General features: G+C 31.0%; 1 protein-coding gene across 1 annotated transcript in view; it reads left to right on the forward strand.

Annotated features, from left to right (window-relative positions):
- The window catches only part of LOC140452394 (uncharacterized), a 172,624-nt gene that overhangs the window by 98,590 nt on the left and 46,036 nt on the right, over nt 1-27,998 (forward strand). The window contains exon 2 of the mRNA XM_072546617.1: nt 14,168-14,460. Within this exon, the coding sequence (XP_072402718.1) occupies nt 14,168-14,460 (293 nt within the window). The remainder of the gene's footprint in view (nt 1-14,167; nt 14,461-27,998) is intronic.

Below are 27,998 nucleotides of genomic sequence, written 5' to 3' on the forward strand. Positions count from 1 at the left end.
GTAAGATAAACTATAAAAATGTATGGATGTTTCGATCCAGTCCTTTCTTTCAGATGCCGATAATAGGACAACTGAACAAAAACAATCAATGTCTATTTATTTAGTGTCTCTAATTATTGATATGTCGTCAAATTTCATGTAATTTCCAAATACAATTCTGATCACATATTCTACTTCATTATATTCCTGGGAAAAAATTACTCAATCGTTCGCATAGTGTTCAAAACTGAAATTTTCTACTGATTTCCTTGAAGATATAAGCATAAACATCTTCTACGATGGAAAAAAAATGTTAAAAGCTCTTTACTAGCTCTCGTTCCTCTTTTCCTGTAACTTTTTTAACTAGTTTCGCTACTAAAACTATAATAGCATATTAATAATCTTATTAAGCTGTCAGATTACAAGTTCATAATTACGAAATTTAATTAACCTCAATAGCCACGTTAACACTACATATTATACATGCAATTAATGTGGATGCCTTACTTCACGTTTTAAAGTGACGCTTAATTTAGCACTTGATGGACTGCTATTGTTCTTAGCAGGCGCTTGAAAAGCCACTTTGCACAATTTACACTGATTGTGGGATGGATTACTGAAATACCCTGTCCGTGTATTCCATACAAAAGCAATAAAATTAATTTTCAATTGGTTAATAGCTTCTTGTGAAATTTATATTCAGAATAAAACCATAACTTATTAACGTTTAGGAAATATACAAATCAAAACGGGGAAACCGTGGATGCTTTCTGAAGAAAAAAACGAAAATAAAAAAGCACAAAGATATGAGAAAAAAATTTAGAATACAAAAACCAATTGTGGCAAAAATAACTTGCAAAAGTTTTCATCTAGTTGTTATCTTCTTCTTCTTTAAGTGCCATCTCCGCGACGAAGATTGGCAATCATCATGGCTATTCTGACCTTCGAGGCAGCTGCTCTAAACAATTGCCTTGAGCTGCAACCAAACCACTCTCTCAGGTTCTTCAACCAGGAAACGCGTCTTCTTTCTACGCTCCTCCTACCCTCTACTTTTCCTTGAATTATGAGTCTCAAGATGTTGTATCTTTCGCCTCTCATCACATGTCCGAGATATTGCAATTTCCTCTCTCTGCCTATTCTCCTTAACACTTCTGTATTCGTGATTCTATCTACCCATGGAATCCTTAACAATCTTCTAAATGTCCACATTTCAAACGCGTTAAGTCGATTTATTGTATTCCCGTTTAATGTCCATGATTCAGCTCCATAGTAGAGTACACTGTGTACATAGCATTTAACTAGCCTTATTCTGAGGGCCAATGTCAGATCTTTGCTGCATAAAATATTTTTCATTTTCACGAAGTTGGCACCTGCTTTTTCAATTCTGACTCTTGATACAAAAATATGACAACAACTACAAAATTGTAAAAAGGCGCTTTCAGAAAAAACACCACAAACGAAATTATTAGAAAAATCAATCCTGTTCTCTAACAAAGTATAGAACATCCGGAACTAGAGAAAAAAATACCATAGGATAGGAGAATAAAAACAAAAAGTACATATCTGAAAAGAGTAAAGATATTTAATGACAATATTCAAAAAATGTCTTCTTCTTTCTTTTTAGCATCCCATATCATTCTCTCTTGTTTGCATATGTATATATATATATATATATATATATATATATATATATATATATATATATATATATATCGAGAAAAGGAGTACGACCGTCAATCCAATATAAATTAAGGATCACTCAGAAGAGTGGTGGGTTTTTTCGGTCAAAAGGTGGAGAAAAAAGACAAAGTTGATGGCTACTTCATCTATTTATTGAAGACGTTTCGCTTTCTTAATCAGAAAGCATCATCAATTCATCTAAAAAGAACAATATAAAAAAACCACACAAGCATGGAAAAGTTGTTATATGTGTTACCTTAAAAAGATATGTAGCAGTCAGTGATATTAAAGTTGTAAAGACACTTAAGTAAATGGACATTATACGATTACGATGTATAAACAATAAATTGAACTAAATAAGTTAACAATTTGTTCAAACTAAGCACAGCAAACAGAACATGTGGTTTTGTTTTTTATATAAAAATATTTTTACGATACAAGGATTATTATTTAGAGTTTTAGAAAACATAGTTTAAACTGATATGGTAAACTGGTGACGGGTGATCATCGGTTTTATTGTATCCAAATAGTTATAATTTTTTATATACATAAATATTTTTTATTATTTAGTACTCATTTATTATTTAGTACTATTAAATAGAAGAAGAACTATCACACTTTAACCTACAACTACTTCAACTTGTCAATTTTTACCTCTTAAAAATATATTAGACAACAAAAAAACTAGTTCTTTTTTGCCAGTTCCTCTCCTTAGAAGTGATGTAGTGCCACTAAGTGCACCCTTTTAAATTAAATGTCTGTTGTGTCTTTTTGAATGTGTTCTGTTTCTCTTTAAGTTTTTTTATTTTAAATTTATTTGACATTACAATAATTCTGCCCAAATACAGACCAAATCAATTTATCATAACTTGATAACTACAAGTTGGAGTTATTTCACACCCTTTATATACTTTTATATACACTTTTTATATATTATCATAGAGCTGTCTGATCTAAATAATTTTCACGGAATTAACACATATTTCCAAAATATACCTCTTAAATAAATGTAAATAAATGTTAAATAATATCACATTCATTTCAACAAACAATCTACATAATACCTACTCCCTAGTTTATTTGTTAATCTCTCCGCTCAAGAAATTTGCCTCTATTGGTTAAATAGTTACAATAAAACCGATCCGAACCGATAATAATCCTTGTATCGGCAGTAGTATTTGAGCAAGATGCATAGCAAATTTTAGTATGCGAAACCGGTCGTTGGTGGTAAAATAAATTTATTGTGAGTAAGGCTTATTCTTATTTCTGTTTACCTATTTGAAATGGTCTTACATAGGCAACATATTCAAGATTTTACTTAAAATGCTTTTTAAGGGATCGTGGGGTGTAAAATATTGCGTTGAATTTTTATTGAGATTATATAAGATCTATTATAGATTACGCCTGTTTGGTATATGAGTAAGCTAGCATAACTACTTTACATATACTTAGTAGAATCCAATTAAAAGCTTTGAAAATTGTGTTAGGGTTGGTGCAAAGCACTCCCAATCAAGTTACACTGGTTCTAGCCTCTGAAAACTCCACTCTCATTACGCAGAGAATATAATATGGTACGCAATTACTTCCCAATCCAACATTATCGCTGCAACTATAATGCCAATATAATTAATTTATTAGATACAGCTTATTTAACAACTACATTCTTCTTAAAAATGGAACTGTTGGAATATGGAGGCGCAAGGATCATGTCATTCATACGAATGTTGTTCAATAAAATCGAAGCAAGAGTGGAATCTATCATATATGTCCTCAATTTTCAAAAAAAGGTGACAAAAGGTCACCAAATAACCATAGAGGGATCAGTATAATGCCTTCATCAGCAAGAATCTTTTCCATAGTAATAAACGACGAGAAGTAGATCCACCAGGCTTGAGAATGGCAAGTGAGACCTTGCCGAAACGTCGCCAAAACAATGGTTTTCAAGAAAACCAGCATTTTACAACGCGGAGTCAAACCCGGAAAAATAGTGACAGCATATATATATATATATATATATATATATATATATATATATATATATATATATATATATATATATATATATATAAAGGGCCTGCGTAGCGCAAGCGGTAGGATGCTTGCCTCGCAGCAAGCCGGTGGTCCGGGGTTCGAATCCCACCGCCGGCAAGAACATCTAGACATTTTAAAAAATGTCTATAGGCCCCAGGTCGACTCAGCCTGAATAAAAATGAGTACCTTGGGTAAAACCAGGGGTAATAATAGACGGTTGAAGCGTAGCACTGGCCATGTTACCTTCCTTGTATACCGTAGGCCCTAGATATAGCAGACTACCCTGCTATACTCCCAAAGCCGCGACAGCGGTATAAAACGGGAGACTATTATTATATATATTTATATATATATATATATATATATATATATATATATATATATATATATATATATATATATATATATATATATAATGCAGAACAATGGGCATACCAGTACAAAAGAATTTATTACATTCACTACTCTTCGCAGATGACCAAGTCATTTTTGCACAAAACAGGGAGGATATGGAATGGGAGGATGTATAATAAAGAAATTAAAGGAAGAATATGTGCTATGGGGACACAAAATAGATATGTGTAAGACAGAATAATAATGTATTGGATCCGAGGTTGCAAATTTACCCTTACGTTTTGAAGAAGAGATTATTAAGAAATGGTATTTGTATAAAGGATATAGAAATAAAAATAGTACGGGAAAACAAGCCACGAAATCACTCCATGAAGTGATATGAAACAACACTCTAACCAAAGAAAACAAAAAAAATCTTTCAGAGAATTTTCATGAATATTACCCTATATGGAGCGAAAGTATTCAAATGATAACATCAATACGCAATAAAATAAGAAGACTTGAACTGGACTTTATGAGAAGATGTCTACAAATTACCAGAGCAGATATAATAAAAACAGAGGAAATATGGAACAGAATGGAAGCAGAACGCTCAATTACAAAAAAGTTGGAAAACAGAGCCCTGCAGTGGTACGGGCATGAAAGAATGCCAGAGCACAGGTGGTCGAAAAGAATATTGGACTGGGACCCGCCGGTAAGAAAATGGAGAGGAAGACCTGCTATGAGATGGAAAAAATAGATAGAAAATGCTATGATATATAGAGACCTCAGAAAAGATGCCTGGGAAAATAGAGTGCTGTAGAGGACGAAAACGGCAAACTCATAATGGGAAAAGCCAAAGAAGAAGAAGATGTTTCTTAAAAAACACTCCCCACCACTTGAAAAAGCATTTGTACCTTACAATGAACTTAAGTTAATAAAATCTCCTTATAATCCTCTGTGGGAATCATTGGACATACTACACCTGACAGGTTTTCTATCTACAAACATTATTATTTTAAACATCAAATTGAATTTTGTCATAATACTCTCAAGGAGATCTTAAGTAACTATTCAGATTACATTTTAATCTATACAAATAATTCGAAATTAGTAACATGTACAACCAGTGATTACTTTGTAACAAAAATGAAAATTCAAAAAGCATTTACTCTAAATAAGCAATCCAGTATCCTTTACGCTGAAGCTTGTGCTATACATAAAGTCCTTGAATGGTGTTGTGAAAAACAGTGGAACAAAATTGTCGTGTGCACTGATTCATTATAATTATCAGTGTTAAATGCATTACAAAACTTTAAAGTCACAATTAACAGCAATATCTTTTAATAAAAACTGTTTCAATAGTTACTAAAATTATCAGCCTCTTTGTATGATGTTAAATTCGTTTGGGATAAGGGACAGTAGGGACATTAGGACATTAAAGGACAATAGTATTGCGGATTCAATAACTAAAAATCGTCTAAAGCACTCACATATATTGATTGAAGAATTTAATACATGTGATCCCATTGCATATTATGTGAAATAGCATAATAAATTTAAATGAGATAGATGTTGGATTCAGTTCGGTGAAACTATTTTGGCAAAGGCACTACTTTCTTTAAAATACAATCAACAGTAGCCGCGAACTAATTTTACAAAATTGTTGGGCTAAGAAATACAGTGTCGGCCATCCTAAGATTAAAAGTAGATCATGGATGTTTTCCTAAGAAGCTCTATCTCTCTACCTCTTTCTCTCTCCCTCTCTCTCTCTCTCTCTCTCTCTATATATATATATATATATATATATATATATATATATATATATATATATATGTATATATATCATCATCATCATCATGTGCAGCTTTATCAACCGTTTCCAATTACGGTGTAGCCTCCCTTATTTCAATGTTATTCTATGTTCTTATTATTATTCGACGATGTCTTAGTTATACGTTGTTCTAATAATTTGCGCTTATTTGTGCCCATATTTTTCTATCTTGTGCTATTCGAGACCACGTTGTTCCTGTTAATTTTCTAATATCATAATCCCATCTGAGATTTGGGCGCCTCTTCGGTCTCTTAGCGTTCCTGGGGTACCACATAGTTGTTCTAGTGGTCCATCTGTTATCTGTTCTTCTTGCCATATGTCCTGCCCATTGCCATTTCAGGGATTTTATTCTTTGGATTACATCAGTCACCTGGGTTTGTATATATATATATATATATATATATATATATATATATATATATATATATATATATATATATATATATTGTTTAATGTCATCTATTAAACTATAGATTTATTGCCTCGTGTAACGAATGCTAATTTTCTCAAATATTATTATTACATGTGGGGCCTGAAATATATTTGTTTGCCACATGCTATTGATTTAAACTGTAATAATTATTCGTTTCATTAAATTTGTAATAAAGCTATTAATTTATAAAAGCACATGACAGATTAGAGGAAGGGAGTCGGACAAAAGCAAACCACAGGTGCTAACGCTTTGTCATTATTTACTGGGTTTGTGTCAATAAAATGGTCTATTGGGTTTGGTGGTTTTACTTTAATTCAGAACTTGTTAATTCGTTCCTGTATTAATAGAATAACTAATTTGTGACTGATACGCGAAGATTATACAATATGTATATATATTTATATTTTTTTATTCACCTATTTACTAAAAATCTAAGAATTCACTATATAAAATATAATGTATAGCGGTTACCATCAAATTACAATCACAGAAATGCCATTTAAATATGTTAACTAAATTTAAATTTTCTTCTAGTTGTAACTATTGAAACTTTGTGTACATAGAATAATTATTCTAATAAATTTACAATTTTCTCCTGAAGAAGTCACAAAGTCGTGACGAAATATTGAGACATAAAACAAATAGAGTTTTTATATGTATATATATATATATATATATATATATATATTAATATATAAGTATAAAGTTTTTTGTGCATTTTTAGAAGTTTTTAATAATTTTCAAAAAATCGACTTTTAAAGCAATTTTTGCAAAAATTCAACAACAAATGAACAAAAATAATTTTATAAACTCTAATTTTAAATGATTTTCTATGCTTTTTCAGCAAAACTTTCAGCAAAACTGTGTCAATATTTCTTATAATTTACCGGTCTTTACTTTTAGTATTTAAAATCAAATAGCGATCTTGCATTGTTTATAATATATTATTTATAACTAAAAATGTAGTTTAATCTTACGCCTATTTTGTTTATTACAAATTGTCATCACCAAAAATGTATCAAAAGCAGTTAGATAGCTGTATAAAGGAGTGTGTCACGAAAAGGCTTTTATTTTGCTAGTTTTTCTGGTCTATATAATATGCAACTCATGCTAAAAGTGTTTATTATTCCCGAACTGACAGTTAACCTGCTAAAAAATTTTACGTTGCGTGTAATAAGCGATTACTTTAAGCACTTGTTGCATAAATACATAAATATTTTGGAAAATAATATTACTAATTGAATACATATAATAGGTATATTCAATTATTATTAGAAAATTATCTCGGAAGAAATGCAGTCCCCACTGCCAGCCATCGCTGAAAATTTAGTCTATTATAACAAAAAAACAAGTCACTCATTTCTATCTCTAATCCTATAATTCAGACAATACCTACTTGACTTGGTATTTTGGTATTTCTAAACTTGTGAGCAGGCTGCGCACATTTCATTACGCATGAAGTAGGAAACTGTCAAAATCCGATTTTGATCGTTAGAAACAAAAGGGGTTTTTTATTTAATGTTTAACTTTAGTTGATTAATGATGTTAAAAATAATGGAAACAATAATTGTACCTGAAATTCTTTTCTTTTGGGATATGTTTGTATTTAATGCTAAATATATGAATTTGCAGTTTGTCAACTTTTAATTGTTGAATGTTTGTGAATGTTTAATTCATGTTGTTTGATGTTATAAAATAAAGAAAACACTTATTTTACCTGGAAGTCTTTTCTTTTGAGATATGTTCCTGTTTCAGATTTAATATGACAAAATTGCGACGATAACGACAATACACTAAACGCGAAATAACCTAAATCACCCGAATATAAACACACCGTTCGACACCTATCATACAGAATGGAAAACAAAATGCAATTGCAATGGCCCTATGTACTCAAAAAACTTACGCGGTACACTGTTGCCGGGTTATATCGTCTATATAACTTTTCAAGAAAATAAACGATATGCCAAATAGAAATAATATCTATTTATTTAGAAATATAATTAAAATTTGTAGGTCATATGAGCTTTATTTATTTAGAGGAATTTATTTTTATAATTAATAATAATATAAAATAATAATTAACAATATAATTTATAATTAATAATAATAATAATATACACGTATATATGTGTAGGGTTAACAGACCCTTTAGGCCCATTGCTGGATGCATAACTAATCGTTATCCATCTTTCTGTTCTTAGCTGTCAGCTTCCAACCTCTACTTCTTATCTCTCTGATATTTCTCCAGTCTACATCTCTCCATTTCTTTCTTGGTCTTCTTTTTTTTTGCCCTCAGGTACTCTCCAAATAATATTCTTGACTAGTATATTCCCGTGCATTCTTTTTACATGTCCAATCCATTCTGATTTACGTTTTTTACCTGTATTAACTTTTGGTTGCGAGTCACAGGTTCTAACAAAAGGACAAAAGAGTAAAATACAGGCAGTAGAAATAAAATATCTGAGACGAGGTCGAGGAGTTACCGAAAGAGATAAGTAGACTACGGAACACTCAAATAAGGGAAGATTTGCAAATAAAGTCAACATTAGAATATATCGAAAGAAGGCTACTTAGTTGGTGGGGTCAGCTTCAGAGAATGGAGAATACAAAACCAGTGAAAAAAATTTGGCAGGCAAAAACGCAAATAAGGAAGAAGAAAGTAAAACCACAGCAAATGTGGGATAGAACTCTAGGAATCATTATCGAAAAAAGGGAAACAACATGGACAGAAGCAAGAACGCTGGCCCGAAATAAGCAGGAATGGCTCAAATTTGTATTTAATGTCAATATACAGTAGAATATAGTTAAGTTTACAAAATAAGATTTAGGTTTGATATTAATATTGAATTGTATTTGTATTATAATGTATTGTCGCCCTACACCACTATGTGGTATAATGGTTTTTGAATATATATATATATATATATATATATATATATATATATATATATATATATATATATATATATATTATTGTGATATTCAAAGTCAAGCAATAATTAGCTAATTAATTTTTTTGATTAATTAAAATTATTTAAATGATATGATTATGACTCTATCACAATTTTTAATTCTTTTATCTCAGGGTTAAATTTGTGCTTCAATATCTATGCTATTACATGTGAAAGGTAAGGTCCAGAGAATACCGGAATAATAAAAAACACATATGATCTAACACTATATATTGAAATAAAAATAATGAAATAATTCACACTCAAAAGTTTTCAATAAACAAATCTCATATAAGGATTCTCAAAATTTTGTTCTCCGTACGTGAACAATCAAAATTAATGGTACAAACAATATTAATTGAAAACTCAAAATCCCAAACTATTCTAACTCTCCTAATCAAAATATTTATATCCTTTCTAAATTACGTGTAAAAATTGTGTTATCAATAAAAGAAAAAAACTGCAGAAAACAAAAATATCTCTCTCTGATGATGAGTGGTCCAAATCCTTGTTCCTTGTGGACTGTATTATCTCCCCTCAACCGCTCCCTATGTAATCAGCAATCTTACAACAGATTGTTGCAAGTATATCGTCCTTAATGATCTCCTTCAAAAGCAACAATCATTCAAATTATGATAGCCTTTCTCCTCTCGATAAACTGAATCTCTCGTTGGCCCGAGTGAAAAATGACTCTTGGAATATCTTCTCTTTACGATAAACTGAATCTCTCATTGGCCTGAACAGTGACTCTTGGAATATAAGTAGGAAAATATGACTTACAATATTTTGCTGCTTCAGCTTCTGTCAGATACACTAACTCCACAAAAACTCACTAACATTCAACACTACTGCTTGCTACTTCTTGAGAACCACCAGAGAACAATCACTGTTCGTCTTACAGACTTGGAAAACCAACTGATTATCTTTTCTCTCTCCTCAATCTCGCTAAACTTTTTCCTACATACTTATCCCACCTTTTTCAATCTCCGCCAATCAAAACTCGTCACAATTCCCCCATTTTTTCATTTCGATAACAAACAAATTTTTACCTATAATTATAAAATTTCCTAAAACTTATTTACAAATAATATTTTCTATAATTCTTAAAAACTAACAAAAACCTCTTTCTAAAATCTCTTCTATTTGTCTCTAATCACTGCATTAATGTGGTTCAATTGTCTTTGGATTTCACTTAAAATTATGCGGGTCACTCAAGTATAACAAAGAAATAATTTATGCAAAGCTTACATTTTGTTTAGTACAGGTAATACAAGAATTTAATAACTTTCCTTCTTCGAAATGTTTGTTGTTTATTATCCTACTTATCTGAATTATTTTAATGTTTTTGAACTTTGAAATATTTTAAACAAACCAATATTTTCTTGATTTTACATATCATAACAATATATATATATATATATATATATATATATATATATATATATATATATATATATATATTGAACTGTTTTTATGAATCTAATTTGTTAACTTTATTTATTATAAAATAATGTTTTAACACTTAGTTTATTAGTCTTTATTTAATTTATATGAAGTCTTACAATAATTTATTTACAGTATTTACACGATTCTAATTTATATACATTTCCGCGTTACAATTCAAACTCGATACAGCTATTCAGACTAACTGTTTTCAAATAAAAATTTCCTCTATATATTATATAAAATAGCCGTTATTCCGAAGTTCCATCGAACCGCATGGTGACCTTCCTGAATGTTCTCGATTGCCATCGACCCAGACAGGTTTTTATCGTAGGAGAACCTACTAGAAAAATACTTGTTAGAAACAATATGTTTACAGTTTAAGTTATGAGTCATATTTATCGTAACAATATTTATGTTTCGCCAAGATGGATTCGTTTCGTTTTTAAATATTAAATCCTCCAATAATAATTGTCGATGGCAATCTAAATGGTCCATATAAATTTCAAAAATTTCTTCTTTAAAGAGCTCATTCAAATTTATTAAATATTTATTTTTTATTTCATTTGATATATCAGTCATCTTTGAATACTTATTTTTTTCCCTAAGTAGCAACTTTGATTAATTGAATATAGCTTTTTATTTCTTTAGAAATGTTAGCAGTTTTTTTATTTAATTGGAAATAAGATTTCTGTCATCATCATCTTTGGCTCGACAATTCTCTGTGTATTCTGGTCTGCTCTAAGATTAGTCGACATTTTGTTCGATTTCTGGCATCTTTTTCTTGCCATCTTCTGATCTCTAGGATCCTTAAGTCGGTCTCAACTCCATCTAACCACCTAATTCGGGATCGGCCTCTGCTTCTTTTTCCTATCAGTGTTCCTGTCGTTAGCATTTTAGCAATCATGTTGTCGGGCATTCGTATTATATGTCAGTTCCATCTAAGTCGCTATGTTTTAATGAACTTTGCGACATCTAGTTCATTAAAGAGTTGGTATAATTCAAAATTAATTTTTTGGGGCACTGCTCTTGATCGTTTATAGCTCCAAATATTTTGCGGAGTATCTTATGCTCGAATATTCCCAGAAGTCTTTCATCATTCTGCGTTAGAGTCAATGTTTCCGCCCTGCATATGAGTACCGACCTCAGCAGTGTTTTGTTTATAAAAATTTTAGTTTTGCTTTGGATATTTCTTGAGTGAAATTGTTTTTGGAGTCCATAGTATGACGTGTTTGTAAGGTTTATTCGTCTTTTAATTTCTTCGCTGTTTTATTGGTAGTAGTCACTAGCGAGTCAAGGTATGTGAAGCTGTCAACACGTTGAAAGATATGACTTCCAAATGCTGTGTTCCGTTCCTCATTTGATATGGGATCCTTAGTAACCAACATGTACTTGGTTTTGTCTTCGTTTCGCCGCCGTTTGCAATTCTAGAAAATATTGCTCAACATCTTGCTTGCTACGCCCTATTATGTCAATGCCATCAGCGTATGCTAAGATTTGTATCTATCTATTGTAAATAGTACCGCCATCTCTAATTCGTGTGTCTTATACTGCCTTTTCCAAGGCAATGTTAAATAGGAGGGTTATACCTCTGTAGTTGTCACACTGAAGCTGATCGCCTTTTTTATGTAATGGGCATATCACGCCTTGAGACTATTCACCGCGCATGGTCTCATTTTGCCAGACATTCTTGTAGAGCTCATTGCAAATTTGATCGTTCCTGGTGCTTTATTATTTTTAAGCTTTTTAATGGCTTAGGCAAGCTCTTGCGGTAGGTGATCTTTCGTTTGGGTTGAATAGATTCCAATCATTTCGATCTGCTACGCTTCGATGAGATTTGTGTGCATATGCTTTTTTGACTTATTTGCGGGGTTTTCATTTTGACATTAATAAAAATTGTTTTATACAAACTAAACCAATTAGAAAATCATAGTCAAAATGGTCCTTTCCAATCACAAAGACTTGAGTTTCTTTTTCTATAATTTTTTTTATATTTAACCACATCAAGTACTACCTAATGAATAACTACAAACACGAACACTTAACAATAGCACTCGAAGTACAGCACAAAATACATACTAGGTAGCCTGAGTAACAACAATTAAGGGTAGAGACCTACTACAAGTCATGCAAAACTTAAATCTTCAGTATCTATCTATACTACAAGAGAGTTCATGTATTGGCCTGCTGACAGACGCAAAATTCCGGACTGACTTGACTTTTATGTTATAAAGGGCCTTAATATGAAAAAATTTGAATCCGAATCTGCCTTAAATCTGTCGTCCGACCATTCTCCAGTAATTAGAACCATATTTTCTGATATACTGTAGATACTACTGGAGCCTAGACTGACCACAAAAATTACCGATTGGTACTACTTTAAAGAAAAATCAAGTGAAAGGGTTGTCTTTTCGCTAAAAACAAGGAAGGATTAGACACAGCAGTGTACACAAAAAATATTCATCAAACTGCATGGTTAGCTACCACTGAATAATTCACTTCATCCATAAACTATAATAAAACCTTAATTGTTAAACAACAAATCACAACAAAAACAAAACAATTTATAAAATTTATGTAAAACCAGCTATGACGTATGGAACTGAAGGTTAGAAAAAAGAGGAACAACGAATGCATGTAAAGAAAATAAGAATGCTGAGATGGAGAGTAGAGTGACAAAATAATAATACATTTAAAAATGAATATATTAGGGAAAGTCTAGGGTGGCAAATGTATACAAGTTATCATGTACTAGAATATTCTGGAGTAGCGACCTCTATCCTTCACGTCAAAAGAGCATCGAGAATATCAACGATCGAATATTCTAGATCCATACTTCTAAGAACTGTGACACTTACCACGCATCGCAGATGGGCTATTTCGTTACCATATAAATAAAAAAAACAGTAAAGTGGTAACGATTAATTTTATTAGAAGTGCTAATTAGGAGGTGATTTTCACGATAGTTTTACCAAAAAAAGGGACACCTTAATTTGAGCGTAACTCGCTTAGTTTTGAGGCTAGAAAATCAAAAATAAACATTTTCTTAAATACTTTCAAAAAGCTTTGAGGAGTTTTCTTCTAAAATTGCTTAATTTTTTGGTTACTTCACGTTGAAATATGCGATTTGGAATTTGACAAATGAAAACCTACATTTTATTTGCTACAACTCTGCTTTTACTAGGTCTACAGATTTCATAGGTAGCTACACCGTTTTTTGTTTTTTTTTATAAGCTACATTGTTGCTAAATGTAATGTAACGTGGTTTTTATTTTGAAAAATGAGAGTTGTACGAAAATCGTCCAAATTATTTTTGCTTATTCATTTTCACGTCCTAAGGTTATTCAGTTGGAGAGTTTGTACCCTAAATTATTTATATTTTTGTAACATTTTTCTGTTTAATAATTAAGGTTAAATTACCTTAATACACCTGGATACAACGATGCTTAAAAATATTAGTAATGCTATATTTTGTTTTAGATGCAGTATTTTACAATCTCAAAAATAAGACTAATCACCCTGTTGATAATCAATGAGCTAATGACTCTAGCTTTAGCCCTACCTCGAGCAAAAGACAGTAGAGGTACTGGAGAAGTGATAGCTAGAAATGGTATACAAACAGAGCCTACATGTGAGGAGTTAAAAGCGATGTGGAGGTTTTCAAAGAGACAATCGAGAGCCGCGGAAATAACAAATGAACTACCCATGTACAGAGATCCTTTTAGGGAGAACGTCTGGACGCCGTATTATGCTACATCACGAAGCGTCGGAGGGTAAGTAGGCAAATTATAACATTATTAACTTTGTTAGTTTAACCCCAAAGTTAAGAAATCCTGAATTAACTTTATAGGAATAATTAATATCTTTAGGGACTATATTTGTTGATAAAAAAATGGTTTTAATATTGATAAATATTACTTATTTATTGACGGGGATACCTCCACTTATTATTACTGTATCCAAAATAACAAAGATTACCAGAATACAAAAGTAAAAACAATTACAAATCTTAATAATATATTAGACTAACATGATTCTCATTTATTTTATTTGGAAAATTTGAGTATGAAATGCCGACAAACTCAAAACAAATTATGTTACAGAAGAGTTGAGCAACCTCAACATACGTGGCAAACAGGAGTTAAAAACTTTAGTTTATTCGTTGAAAAGGTAACTGAAACTTTTAGATCTGGTATTCCTAGTGAGAATATATATTTCAATTGCGGAAAGCAAACTGGAACAATCAACTCTGTTAATAATAATTGGATAAAAACACATCAAATCTCTATGGTAACGTCGAGTTTCGAGACGTCGAACAATGACAGCAAAATAGTGTGAAGGCGAATTGACCTTTCGACCTTGACCGAATAATATAATGAAGAAATTGATGTTTTAACTTTTCAATTATGTATAGGGGTATACAGTATACATAATAGTAGACCAGGGAACTAATGATTTTCCCATAACACTCGTTCATAGAGGTATCTAAAAACTGCTTTTGATAAAATTGTTGATAAAAATATGTAATAAACAAAATATGCAAAAGATTAAACGTCATTTATTACTTATGAAGTAATTTGTAAGATCGCTATTTGATTTTAAATACTAAAGGTAAAGACCGGTAAATTATATGGAAACGTGACACTATTTTACAAAAATACATAGAAAATCCTTTAAAATGAGCGTTTGTAAAGTTATTTTTGTTAATTGGTTGCTTAATTATTCTAAAAATAGCTTTAAAAGTCGATTTTTTTATAACTTTAATTTCGCTTTAAAATAAAAACAATATCACAAATATTCAGCTTCAAAAATGTCAAATTCAGCTTGGTGATTACAAAATTTAAATCATTTATTCCAAAAAGCTTTTATTTGCAACGTTATTATGCGTAAACTATTAGATTTACATAAATTGTGAAAGCACAAATTTGAAGAAAAATGTTTATTTTGTCACACAATCCTTTAACGATTAAAACGTTTATGTTAAATATTGTAAAATAGGTTTGCAAATGTAGGGACTGTGTTTAAGCTTATAATCAATTAAAATAACTTACGCAATAACATATAGAAAGTTCATTTTTCTTTTATTCGCCATACTGGCATTTTTACACGAATTCAAAAAAAGCCTAACGTCCTACAACCATTAATATTCGAGTTAGCCATTTTTTTGTCAAAAATTCACATGGGTTTTGTTTATAAATAATAAAAAATTTACCAAGAATAATTTAACAAATAAAGAGTTTAGATAAAAAAAATTAAGAACAATTCCTGTAAAAATGAGCCGTCCATCATGCGCCAAACATAAAGGGTTTTAAATCAAAGCGATTTTACTATTTCAAACACTGAATTCATAAATTAAAATTTATAAAAGTCGCAATATCCCCGGTTCTAATCAACGGAAAGTAATGGTTTTTTTAATCCACGAGGTACCTCGTGGCATAGATTATAAAAATGCATTTAGTTAATTTGTAAATTGTTTATTTAACTGAGTATTTTGTTTAAATAATTCAAAATAAATATTTATTTTGTGTAAAATTTTACTCTTCCCTTTTAATTAGTAGAAAAAGTTATGAAATGATAAGCAACCTAAATATTTATGTATTATGGTTATAAATAATATCTGGTTATAAATAATATAATAATCTGTACGCGTTAATTTTTCTTAAATGATGCTTATTATTTTTACAATAACTTTTTCTCAAATGAGACTGAGAGACTTCTCTTCAACTGAGACTTCCCTCTGATGCGGTTGAAATAACACGCATAGATAATTTGCAAAAGTATATGCTTTATCTATGTCAGTTTTAGCCCAAGTGCCCTTTTGTTTCGTGATTGGCATATTCATTTGTTCGTTGTGTTTAAGTTTTTTTGTTAGTTTCCACAGCGAATAGTTTGTATCATCTGCAGGTGAGAGGTTCTTTAGATATTTGTTGATTCCTTGTCTTTATGTTGGATCAGTTTTCTTTTGAGTAGTCTTTAAGCTCTATTAAGATTTGCATTATCTTCTGGATGCCTAGTAAGCTGCCACCTCTTTCGTAGTTTTCTTTTTTTCAATATGAGTGTATTTATGTGAGCAGGATACGACTTGGAGTTGTGTTTGTAAGTAATTTCAAACAGCTTGCTGAATAACTGTAGTTGAGTGAGCAACTGCATTTTCTATGTCGCTTTCACTTTTAAGAGCCAAGTTTAGGTTAATGAATGTTTTTATTTCTTCTCTATATCTGTTCCAGTTTGTTTGTTTTATTAGAGGGTGTTAAATGTTTAGAACAGTAACGAATTTGGCTTTGTAGATCTATGAAGAAAGGGGAATGATCTGATGAGAGGTCAAATGAAGGAGAAATTTGGTGGTAAGTATGTGATATTCCTTTTACTATAGCGAAATCAATAAGATCAGGAATTTTTTGTCTATCATGGGCCAATAAGTAGGCTCTCCAGTAGAGAGAGGAATTAAATGATTCTCATTAATACTTTTTAATAATTCTCGTCCACGTGAGGTTATGATTCTGGAGCTTTATTTATGATGTTTGGCATTGTCCGAGCATCTTAAAGTATTCAGTAAAATGATCAGCTTTAATTATTTTATTCGGTGGGCAATAAACAGCAGATAAAATAATCGGGCCTTGTGAATCTTAGACCGACACTGATGTGGCTTTGATGTTACTTTTACTAATTTTATTTATTTCATAATGCTTAATGTACTTTCTTATAATAATTGCCGTACCTCCGTGGGCTTTACCTAATGAATGTTGAGAATTATGAGAGTAAAGGATGATTTTCTAGACAATTTACACATTGAACATCTCATATAGTTTATATTCTTTTGTTTTGGTCATTGAGACGATAGGTGATCGCCCACGCATTTTACACAGCGTGGACTCCTGTGACAATAATTGTGTGTGTGGCCAAAATGTTAACATCTCTTTTGGGGTAGTTCCCTTTTCGAATGCGGTTGCGCAACTGTGATAATAGAGTTGAGTAATTTTGTAATATCATATATATCTTTATTATTACTTTGAATAGTCAGTTCTATATTAAATAGGGGCAGATCTTTCTTTGTGCCTCTTTGCTTAATGTTGAAGATGTTCAGTACTGTATGTCCGTCCTGTCCGTGCACTAGCAACGCTTTTTTAATGTCATCTGGATCTGTTGAAGGATATAAATTACGTATAACAACTCGTAATCTACGGGTTTGTTTTAGTTGGTGTGTATGGTACTGACCATTTTTTTCTGCTAAATATTTTAAAATTAATGAATAGTTTTTGGATCAGTCAGCTTGAACTTTAATTTGGTTGTTAGCAAGACATTTCAAAGTATATTTAAAGTTTGTTTAGCAGTAAATGGTTGATTTCAATAAGTATCGACATCGACAGAATATAAACATCCAGGGTTAACCAATAATAGTATAAAAGGCCCGGTTTCAGGTAACAATGGTTTACCTGAGGTACAAGGTCTTAACAATGGGCCACATCAGATAAATTTAATAATATTTACGACCGCAATAATTGAAGTCAACCATTTTCTGCTAAACAAACTTTACCTGCTTTAGAGTTAATCTGTTGTAGTAATTCCTGTAATGGTTTGATACACTCGACATTTTGTATAAATATAGGTGGTGGCTGTTCATCTTTTCGGTCTTCCAGCATTCCAACCTCTTCACTAGGTGTATCATTTTCAAGTGCCTCGTATCTGTTAGATATAAGAACAGTTTTGCTTAACCAATAATCTTTGAGTGTAGCTTGTTTGGTGTGTTTCAATTCAGAACTATCATCGTTGCATTGAGGTTTCTTGTGGTGGACTGATACCCATTCACTATCAATTTTTACCTCATCTGCATCTGGGAAATTTTTTTGTGGTTTCTCTATTTAAAAGTTTGGTAAATTCGTATGTAGATCGTTGTTGCGTGTTTTAAATTTTTTCTGCTCTTTATCTAGTGAGTTGTAACTGTCTTTTCGATTTCTTCCAGGTAGAGGAGTCCGGGCTAGGCAGGATTTTCTAATCGCTGGATTTATATCCTCAATGCATTGATAACTAGTTCTTGGTTCTTGGTTATCTGCTTGGTGATCCATTGTTTTCCACTAATTACAACTAGGAATTATTAAGACATTCCAGCATATTTTCTTAATATATCGGACCATTTTATTTATATTTATGTTAATAAATGTAGTAATTAAATTTGTATTAGTTCCTTGTTGGATAATTATAATAACATTGAACACAAACACTTTTTTCGGTTATTGTTTTTAATTTTCTGAATAACGAATGGCTTATACTAATTATAGGTACTAATTACAAAAAGAGAAGATAATTATACACAATTACTTCTTCGATACTTGTTTACAACTCGAAGATTCGAACGAGACTGGGATTTTACTAATAATAATAAGATAAAAGTAAAATTCATTTTAAATTGTTGAAACAAATTATTTGGTTAAATAAATAGTTCACAAATTAAGTTATTGAATTGTTCTAATCTATACAACGAGTTACACCAGAAGTTAGAAAACTTTGAAGAACCTTTTAGTGTTTAATATTAGTCGTAGAGCCTTTTGCATTATACCATTTTAAAGGTAATTAATGTTTGTTTCGATTTAATGTACCATTGCGTATACCTAAAGCTGCGTAGAAAAAAGTTATAGAGAAATTTGTGAGAAAAAATAGGGGAAATGACCCAAAAATGGTTTTTGTCAAACTTTAAAAAATCGTATCTTAAATACTATAAATCATAAAGACTTCTACTAAATGTTATTTTAAAGAAAAAGGATAGAAGTTTTTATTTCTGTAAAGCAATGCCTATATCTATATCCCCGTGGATATGGCTATGGGTCAAAAACGAAACATTTCGTGTGTTCCTGTTTTTTTTTTGCTTCGTTTTTTGAATTTATTTGTCAACAAAATTATTTTTAACTTTAAAAGTTGACATTTGGAACAATTTTTAATTTTGAACCTCTTTTCTGTACATATTAATGTACCAAAACTGCAGAGAATTCGCCCAAATGCAGCCTACTGCATAGGTACGAATTTTTGAGGTTTCATATTTGGGGTCCATTGACCATATGAAATAATAAAACCCCTTTAACGTTTTAGTTCCTTTCTAAAGTACATAATCAATAGAATATAAATCGCAACACAAATTTTAATCATTTTCAGTAATATTTAATAATCAAAAATAAACTTTTAAACCTTAATATCTCACAAATATCTATTATAAAGTCAAATATCTATATGAAGTCAAGAATTTATAAAGCCAGTGTAAGACCAATAATGACATATGCCTCAGAAACAAGATCCGACACAGCCACAACGCAGAGGCTACTGGAAACGGCAGAGGTGAGAGTACTGAGAAGAATTACAAGAAATATGCTGAGAGATCGAAAGAGAAGTGAAGACATTAGAAGAAAATGTAACGTACAATGTATAAATGAATGGACACAGAATAGAAAAAAAGAATAGAATGACCACATAAGCAGATAGGAGGAGACCCATGTCGTCAAAATACCCAGATATAAGTCACCAATTGGCAGAAGAAGTATCGGACGACCGCGCAAATGATGTAATGACAACTTTCCTTAGAGATATTAATCCGCCAATGAACAAGCAGAATTGCTTATAAAGGGAAATAAGAAGAAGAAGAAGAAGAAGAAGAAGAAAAAGAAGAAGAAGAAGAAGAAGAAGAAGAAGAAGAAGAAGAAGAAATATATATGTATGACTCAGGCACTTTTCACATTGACCCCTTTAATTATAAAAGCTATTCTACATTATTTGTCAATGCAAGCATGCGGTATGGGGTAGAGTTCCTGTAAGCTAAAATTTAAATAAAAAATGGTCAAAATACTAATTTTAGCACATACGATATGTCTTGCTTTAACGCTATATACATAAGTAAAAATAAATATTTTTAATTACATAATAATTACCAGAACAACCAGCCGCCGTATTATATCTTAAAGAAGAACTATTAAAAATTCTTCTCCAAAATGTTCAATGAAAAAGCATCAGTCTATCTTTCAGATGAAGACGGCCAGATTAGTAACTGAAGACTTTCTTGACCAAATTTCAAAGCACGTCAACTCTGTAGGGGCTTATCAGTACTTTACATCATGCTTTGAAATATAAACAGGAAAGTTTACAAGAATTGTTTATTTTAAAGATAACAGCCGACTACGTGGACATAGTTTAAAATTGAAGAAGCAATTCTTTTTAGTGATAGGACGGCAACCTGGGTAATATTGTTTTCAGCACACGGAAAATCTGCTAATGAAAATTATAAACTTCCAATCAAAGCAAACTGTTTTCTTGTAAATGGGCTTGTGGATCTTAAAACACCACTGCTTATTTCTAGGTAATAATAAAAATATTAAGACAATAAAAAGTTCGAGTAGTTAGAAAAACCACTACTCAATTTTCTTCGAATATGGCTTTTGCGGTCATCTTTCGATCATATGGAACAAGACAGAATGAAATTGAAGGCGTGTTTCTACTACAAAAGTGACGCTCATACGGCCAGAATCAAGATAAATGGAACTTATTTTGACATTTTTAAATCGATTTGATTTAGGTAGGGTCTTTTAACGTGGGTTAAGTATATAATGTATACACTTTATTCTCTCCAATCCTTCTATTTTGAATATTTCCCACTGTGCGTGATATATAGGTTATGACCGAGATGTTAACGATTAATATTTTAGCGAATGTTAAACTACCGATTATGTTGCTCTTTTCGAATAAGGTCAAGTGAGTGTTTGGAGAGTTAAATTCCAGTTTCCTTGTTCCCACTTAATTGACAGGCCTTCTATTTCTCCGATAGTTAATTTCCTGCGGTTTTGTATACTTGCCGACAGCTCTAAAATGGCTGCCTGTTTAATCTTTCGGGCTAACGAATTTTCTTGTTAAGATTTGTTCGTATAGATAGAAAGGAAAGGTTTTTCAATAATCTGTTCCTTTGAGAGGGTTTTAGATGAATTCAGTGATTCAGTAATAGAGTTGGTAAGCGATGCAGAATGTGATTTAAGAAGCAGTGTAGTACGATTTTAATCCATTCAATAATGGTCGAATAATTTTTATTCTATTCATTTATTAAACGAAAGAACAATTTTTTAAAATAACAGTTATAAGGTGATAATTTGAAAATTTTCGAAAGTTTATTATGTTCATTACCATTAATAATATAAAAAATCTAAAAAACAGGTCATCAATGATTAATCTCTAACAAGGGTAAATGTTATCCAATCGGCCGTCTGCTTTTTATTACAATAACTAAAAGTTTGGCTTCAACTATTTCGTTATATTTATTGTATAGTTCGAACTTATATCGACGACAGCAAGTTCCTTTATCATTTTTTGGCCAAATATTTTTGCAAATATTTTTCTTTAGTATAATATTAGTAATCTGTTTTCACCTCTTTTAGAAAGCACCCACTCCAATATTAAGAGTGGAAGTACCAAGGTTCTGTATATTATTATTTTTGTTTTATATATTAGGAGTGGGAGTACCAAAGTTTTGTATCTTTTCATCTTTGTTTATCAGAATTAGGCAACAATAATTGAAGAAAAAGGCACCTATATAGGCAAAGATTTTTATTAAAAAGGCAGAAATCTTAACATATATGCAACATAAAGGCAATATAGCAAATAACTTATTTATTATATAATTGTTTAATTATTTATTATACAATGTGAATTAACTTAGTACTAATTTAACAAATATATTTTCACAGCGTAACATTAATAACGTAACAAATTAATGACTGAATAATTGTTAATTAATAATAAATATAATAAACGGCCATAGGCCAGTCAGTGTGTTATAAAATTTTGTAAAAGGGACCCAAAAGACAAAAATGAACTCTGCTGCTTCTACGGTGATAAATCATCATGCTGTGCTATCCAATCAAATTGTGACCCAGTAAAAGTAGGGTAGACTGAGTATGGTTGTAAGAATTTTCTTATTAATTACAGCTGTAGGCAACGATCAAAGCCTCTTACATGATGGCATAATAATATGTCTTTAAATTAATGTCAAGACCAGTAGCATAAATTAAACAGTGTGGACGGAATATGTCATTTAAATGAGTATGTGCGACCAGGGGCGGTTGTAACACGAATAGGAAACAGTTGTAACATTAAAAAATAATACATAAAGCACGCATATAAAATCAGTTTTATTATTTTTAATAAGATTTAATAATTAAAAATACGAAATAAAATCTGAGTTTAAAAAAATTATATTACCCTATATTTAATCAGACTCATCGCAGGTGTGGCAAATATAATATCAGTACAGGCTACGTAAATTAAAATTATGATAGCATTAATAAATAAAATAACAATTGGCTTAAGTAAGAACAATGAAGTACGCAATTAAAAATTTGAAAAAAAATCTGTTGAGTTTGATTTTGGAGCTATTTTATTAGTCAATGCGAAAAGCTCGGGTTCGTTCGTAAAAAAACTTGTTCTTCTTTAAACACACATTTCTCAAGCAATCAACAATCAACAAGATGTCGTAACAACTATATTTGACATTGAAAGGTAATTTGATTCAATTTCCAGAAAAGCAGTAATTGACAAACTCTCCAACTATAATTAGGCATTAATATTTTTTCATTTGTAAAAAACTTTCTAACTGGAAGAACCTTTAAAGTCCTTGCCAATGGTAACCTTTCTCAATATCTTCCTCAAAATCAACGTGCCCTTCAAGGATCTGTATTAAGTTCAACTCTATTCATTCTTCTCTCACTCTCAAAGTGATCAAGGTAAAACCAAATTAATAAAATTTTCCAGAAGGACCTCTACTCCCTTACCTCAAATTTTATTCAACATTTCTCCACTTTCTGTTGTTAATCAATGTAAAATTCTCAGTTTGATTATTTGACTCCCGATTAAATTGGAAGAATTAAACCTCTGAATTTAAAACCAATTATTTTAAAAGGCTGAACGTTCTTAAAACCCTCAGTCATCTTCAATGGGGTGTCGATGAAACTACTTTATTAAAAGTTTACAAAGCCCTCATCCGATCTTAGCTCGACTACGGTAGATTTGTCTATTCCTCTGCCTCTCGATCTGACATAGATTCATTAAAATCTGTTCACAATAGCCCGCTCCGTCTATGTCTAGGTGCTTTTCACTCTAGTCCTATCGGGAGCATGTACCGTGAATCCAATGAACGTCCTCTCACCCTAAGACGACAATCTCTTGTACTTTCGTATGATGCATCAACATCGGCAAATCCCTTTAATCTCGTTCATTCTCTAATTACCACTATGCCGTCTTCTTCCAATAACAATATCCAACACCTTATCGACGTGCTTGTAAGCGTTGTAAGAGTTGTTGAATAATTTGGATTTTTCCGTGGTTGATAATAAAATCATTCACTTATTTTTCATTTGCTAAGTAAATGCATATTCTGTTGTTTGATAGGCTTGAACGAAAATAATATTGATTGCTCGAATTATTAGGCTTAAATTATGAAGGTTATCTTCAATTTTAGTGTCGTCAATTGCGTCAAATTGACGGAAAATTTCTTGATGGAAAAATATTTGCGGCTGATTTCTAATTACGGAGGAGTAACTTGTAGGTTGTAGAGATTGTTGGTCTGGTGCAGAGCTAGGTTGAATTGACGTAGATAAGGATGTCATGATGTGTTTATTAATATTTTGTATGCCAAAATATTAATTAATTGGGGCCAGAGAATACTGGCCTATTTATTAAGCTGTCGATATTTATTAAACTAAAATTACCTTGCCAATGTTTATTGTTGAAATAAACCACATTCACAAAACGCGTTTTTAGCTTTTTCAAAAACTGAAGACGAATAATTGGAATTTATCGTGCTTATTCGTTGGCTGTTCTGATAAAACTCTCGCAATTATTATTTGAAAGAGGTAATAAGTACAACCATTTTCTATTTTGTAATTAGAAATCTAAAAATCTAGAAAGTTAGAAAGTCATCATGGTGTCTGTTATACCTAATACTAATACTCTATAATTTTTTATTAAAAATATCATATATTTGACGTTTCGATTTATACCTCGGAATTTTTCTTCATGTCATAAATCATATCCTATATCATAAAATTTAAAACTGGTAAAAATTCTAGAAAATACATTTATTCGCATCATACATCATGCATTTTCATAAAGATAGAAATATGTGTGGAAGTTAAATTAAAGGATAGAATCGTCCGTATCTCGAAAATGAATCACTTATAATTAAAAACAGTATTTGAAAATGTGAAACACACAATTATTTATGTTATTAAAGAGTAGGATGTGGTAGGAATGAAAAGGAACTTGATTAAAGGTGGGTTGATGTCATTAATATTTATTCTTTTGATATATTTTAAAATGATTTTTATAATTTTTGATATAATTTACAATTTTCGGCCAACCAATAATATCTCTTTACTTCTTTCTGTGTGAAATATTAATATGTGTCTAATTTGTTTCGGGTATGCGGTCACTAAATACTTGTTGGCTTTAGATAACTGTTTTTTTATTTAGAAAAAACATATAATCCACATCAACCACGAAGGGTTATTAGTGGAGTAACGTACACAAAAGTTCATTTTATTTACATTAAATAAATGTATATAAACGTAAATTTTTTAAATAATTTATTACATGGTCAGTGTTTATGGTTAAAGTGGTTTTAATGTGATGTGAGATTCCATATTTTCTTCTTGTTTCTTCGTGGTACTGGCAGTCAATCAGAATATGCTTCACCGTCAATGGGAGAGAACAGTTTCTGCAGGTTGGAGAAGGTTCTTTGTTGATTAAGAATCTATGGGTCAGTGCAGTGTGTCCAATTCTTATTCGGTTAATTATTACTTGATCCCTTCTATTGGATGGATTATTCAAGATGGTCTTCACAAGGAGATAAATCTCATCTAGTTTGGTTCCTGAATCTTTCCAGTAGTCTTGCCATATGTTCATACAGTGGTCTTTAATTAGGTTTTTGAGATCGGAATATGGGATCTTTGATAACTTTATTTTTTATTATTTCGCTTTCCTTTCAAAAGCTTCATTAGAAGAAAACGAGATATACAATATAATAAAACAATTTTAAAAAGATACAAACTAGCCTAACAGTGTGTGAACTATGTATGTCGTATTAATCACAACTTCTTCTAGTGCCGACTTCACTAATTAAGGTTGGCTATAACCATTGCAAATTCGTTTTTATTTTCTGCTTGTCTAGTCTACCAGGATTCCTTTTCCTTTTGATTTTTCCCTTTATAATCAGCTGCAACAAATCGTACTTCTCATTTCTAAGTACGTGCCCCAAACAGTGTTATCGAAGCTCGATAAAAGTAATCAAAACATAAGCCAAAGCTGGTGTCCTTCTGACCATATCCTCTGATTTAAAACTTAGACATAAGAAACTTATAAAGAATCAACCCAATCGCAGGTTGAGATGTCGAGTCTCTAAGTTACTTTCATCAACCACTGGCAACTAGTTTTTAGAATAAAGAACATAGCTGGATAAGAATGTCACAATTGCATTAGCGGAAACTTGACCCCAAATTTTGGGGCATCACAAAAGATGAAGATTCACCAAATTTTAGACCAAAACATTGACACATCAGCTCAAAATTCCATAAAACGTCAAAAACCGTTTTTTTTTTTGCCATAACTCACTTAATATTATACCAAAATAAATTTTATTTCTTTTACGTTAAATGTTTTTTTGGGTTCTACAAAACTATTTGAACTAAAATGAGAATTAAAGGGAAACTCAAATTAATTTGAGCGTTTGAGAGTCAGATGAACAATTTTGGGTCCTTACAACCAAGTTATGGTGATTTAAAAGACGAAAATCTGATATGAACCGTTGCGTCAGTTCTCCGGCGTTTTCACTGTTTTTTTTGCCGTTCTGAGTTATACCTTTAGTTGGAAAGACTATTTTAATAATCGTTTAAGCCATTAGTTGACATTATTACCTTAAATTTGGACTCCAAATGAACCATTTTGTACCCTTAGAATAGGAGTTATGATGATCTTTAAGACAAAAATCTTGTTAGAATCCACAGTTGAAACCTAGATTTTGCCCTGTGAACCACTTAAGCTAAGCAATATAAATCAAAAATTGATAATTTAATAAATAAAAAGGTTTTGCCATTTTTTTACTATTTTAATGTGTATTTAACTTAATATTTACATATGAAATATTTTGTGTGCATAGCTATGGTTTTTTGAAACGGCAATGAAACATAATTCAATTTCTTTTTCTTCTTTAACATTACATTCAAATATTAACCCAGAAGACTCAAAAAACGGAGGGCGTGTCGGAAGATGCTTGGCTGCTTTTTTACTTCTTGGCTACTTTTTACCTCTTAACTTTCATATTTGACCTCTTAAGTCGACTTTGAATCAAATGAATACCTCGTGTAGCATTTTCTACATAAATAGCTACCTAGGGTACATGCGACATCAAAAAAATTAGATAATTTTTCAGCTTTGGATTCTGATTTAACAAGCTTATTCGTAAGTTCCGTAACTTACACACTTTTTAGCTACACTGCCATGAAACATATTTAAATACCAAATGCACCGGAAATCTAAAATTAGCATTAAAAAAATTAAAAGTAAAACTTAAAATAAGCAAGAATATACTACACTTTAATAAATATATTTTTTATACCCTAAAATATGTAGTTTTAATAAAAAAGCAGAGCCCCTGCAATCTAGGGGCTTTGCTTTAGCTACCACTTCAGACTCTGAGGATGAGTTATTTCCACAACAATAATTGGTGTTTTTATTTTACTTGGTCATGTAAGAACTATCTTGTCTTTATCAATGTATATTAAATTTTGTTTCGTTTTTAATATATTTATTCCACAGAATGCCATAAAGACAGTATATTAGTTTCGTTCCGGTTTGAGTCAAAATTTACTTCCAGATAATAGTAGTCTTGGTAGTGTGGTATACCGATGATTATGGATTTTAACTAAAAGAGAATATGCTGAGCCCATACTCGAAAATGGCGACCACTTCTGGGTCAAACCAAAGTTGCACCCAGACGTGGTGGCCACTATCGACATTATGTCATTAAATTCCAAGTTCAAAAAATATTTTATGTGTAAAGTTTTTTAAACTGTTTTGTAAATGTATTTTTGTAAATGTTCAAATATCACTAATGATGGTCTAATAAGACCAAAAAATTTTGTAGTCATTTTGGATATTTTTATTATTAATTTAATATGCCAATTACACAAGAAGTTTTACACATTCTTGTAAGTTTTTTTGGTCAATATTAGTAAGTGTGGTGTTGAATACCATATAAGAGAATTCACAGCCTCCTTAATTTACATACTATTTT

The sequence above is a fragment of the Diabrotica undecimpunctata genome, chromosome 10 (assembly GCF_040954645.1).
Source record: "Diabrotica undecimpunctata isolate CICGRU chromosome 10, icDiaUnde3, whole genome shotgun sequence".
NCBI classification, from domain to species: Eukaryota; Metazoa; Arthropoda; class Insecta; order Coleoptera; family Chrysomelidae; genus Diabrotica; species Diabrotica undecimpunctata.